This window comes from Microtus ochrogaster, chromosome 10 (assembly GCF_000317375.1).
Source record: "Microtus ochrogaster isolate Prairie Vole_2 chromosome 10, MicOch1.0, whole genome shotgun sequence".
NCBI lineage: Eukaryota > Metazoa > Chordata > Mammalia > Rodentia > Cricetidae > Microtus > Microtus ochrogaster.
This window is the reverse complement of record NC_022016.1, coordinates 61,960,424-61,961,970: the sequence shown is the minus strand read 5'-3', so window position 1 is coordinate 61,961,970 and position 1,547 is coordinate 61,960,424. Positions and strand designations below refer to the sequence as shown.

General features: G+C 50.5%; 1 protein-coding gene across 1 annotated transcript in view; it reads left to right on the top strand.

Moving 5' to 3' along the window:
- Positions 1-1,547, top strand: part of Col9a2 (collagen type IX alpha 2 chain) — a 17,250-nt gene that overhangs the window by 7,226 nt on the left and 8,477 nt on the right. The window contains exons 14-17 of the mRNA XM_005353312.3: positions 289-342; positions 698-751; positions 847-900; positions 1,009-1,062. Coding sequence (XP_005353369.2) covers positions 289-342; positions 698-751; positions 847-900; positions 1,009-1,062 — 216 coding nt within the window. The remainder of the gene's footprint in view (positions 1-288; positions 343-697; positions 752-846; positions 901-1,008; positions 1,063-1,547) is intronic.

Below are 1,547 nucleotides of genomic sequence, written 5' to 3'. Positions count from 1 at the left end.
TTTTTAAGACAGTTTCTCTGTGTAGCCCTGACTATCCTGGAACTCACTCTGTAGACCAGGCTGGCCTTAAACTCAGAGATTCACCTGCCTCTGCCTCCAAAGTGTTGGATTTAAAGGCGTGCGCCATTGCCGCCCAACTCAATGGAGTCTCTTGTTGAGTCCCTTTTTCATGTGATAGGGGACATCTTGGTTTCTAATTGTCCCGCCTGGCTGTCTGTGCTGGGAAAGGTTGCTGGTGTCTGCTGTCTTGTATTTGCTGCCAGTCTGACAGCTCTTCCTTGCTCTTAGGGCCCCAAGGGAGATGTCGGTGCCTCTGGAGAGCAAGGCATCCCTGGACCACCGGTAAGAAACACCTCACTGTTATGTCCTCTATCATCCCCAGAGCCCTTTAATGGAGCCATTCACCTGCTTTGGCCTCTATAAAAGAAATTCGTGTTTGGCTGGGAGTGTCTGGGTGGGGTGAAAGGCTGAGACTGGCTGCAGGGATAGAGTGGACAGGACCAAGGTTGCCCACCAGAAGACCTGGCCAAGGTCCAGGTCTGTCGCTGTTCCTTTAAGTGCCCCTGGGAGGTTCCTTTCTACATCTGAGCATCTTTGTACGACACAGGAGATATGGACACTCTGCCCAAAGGGGAACTGTGGGAAGGGATGGGACCAAAAACGGCAGTTGTTTTCACTGGCATTTTTTTTTTGACAGGGTCCCCAGGGCATCAGGGGTTATCCAGGCGTGGCAGGACCTAAGGGAGAGACGGTAAGTCTATGGGTGTCCTTCAAGAGTTGCTGGGACCAGAACTCTGGCCTTCAGAGTCCAAGCAGAACTGACCTATAATCTTTTCCTTTCCCCAGGGTCCTCGTGGATATAAAGGCATGGTGGGCTCCATCGGGGCTGCTGGGCCACCGGTAAGCCTGCTCCTGTCCCAAGACCCTATGCTAGAGGTCTATGGCTTCAAAGTGGGTGCTGGTCTTTATGGGGTCATGTGACTTGGGCTTTTGTCTCCTTCGTGCCAGGGTGAAGAAGGTCCAAGGGGGCCACCAGGCCGGACTGGTGAGAAGGGGGATGTGGTAAGTTCTCGGGAGATCCTTGTCTGATCAGAACCCCTGGAGAGTACTGGGAAGGGGTTATCTCCATTAATGCTGGTGTGTGCACACAGGTGTTTATGTATGTGCCTGACAGTCTGCGTGGGTGACTTCTGGGTGTGGGGGCAGTGTCTGATGATCTGTACTGAGAATCCAGTTTGCTTGCTGTGTTCAGACTTCACTAGAAGCCTTGGGATCCAGTCCTGTAGCCACTGGGGCTGGACAATGAAATTCCAGCAAATTAACCATGGAACTAATGGGATTTGGTCTGGATCCCAAGGCATCTATCACAATCACTTAACTCCCTCCTTCCTCCCTTCCTCTCTTCCTCTCTCTCTCTCTCTCTTTCTGATTCATAAATTCTTTTTTTTCTGAGTAGGGTTTATTTTTTATTTTTATTTTTTAGAGAGTTTTTCTCTACATAGTTCTGGCTGTTCTAGAACTCACTGTGTAGACCAGGCTGTCCTAGA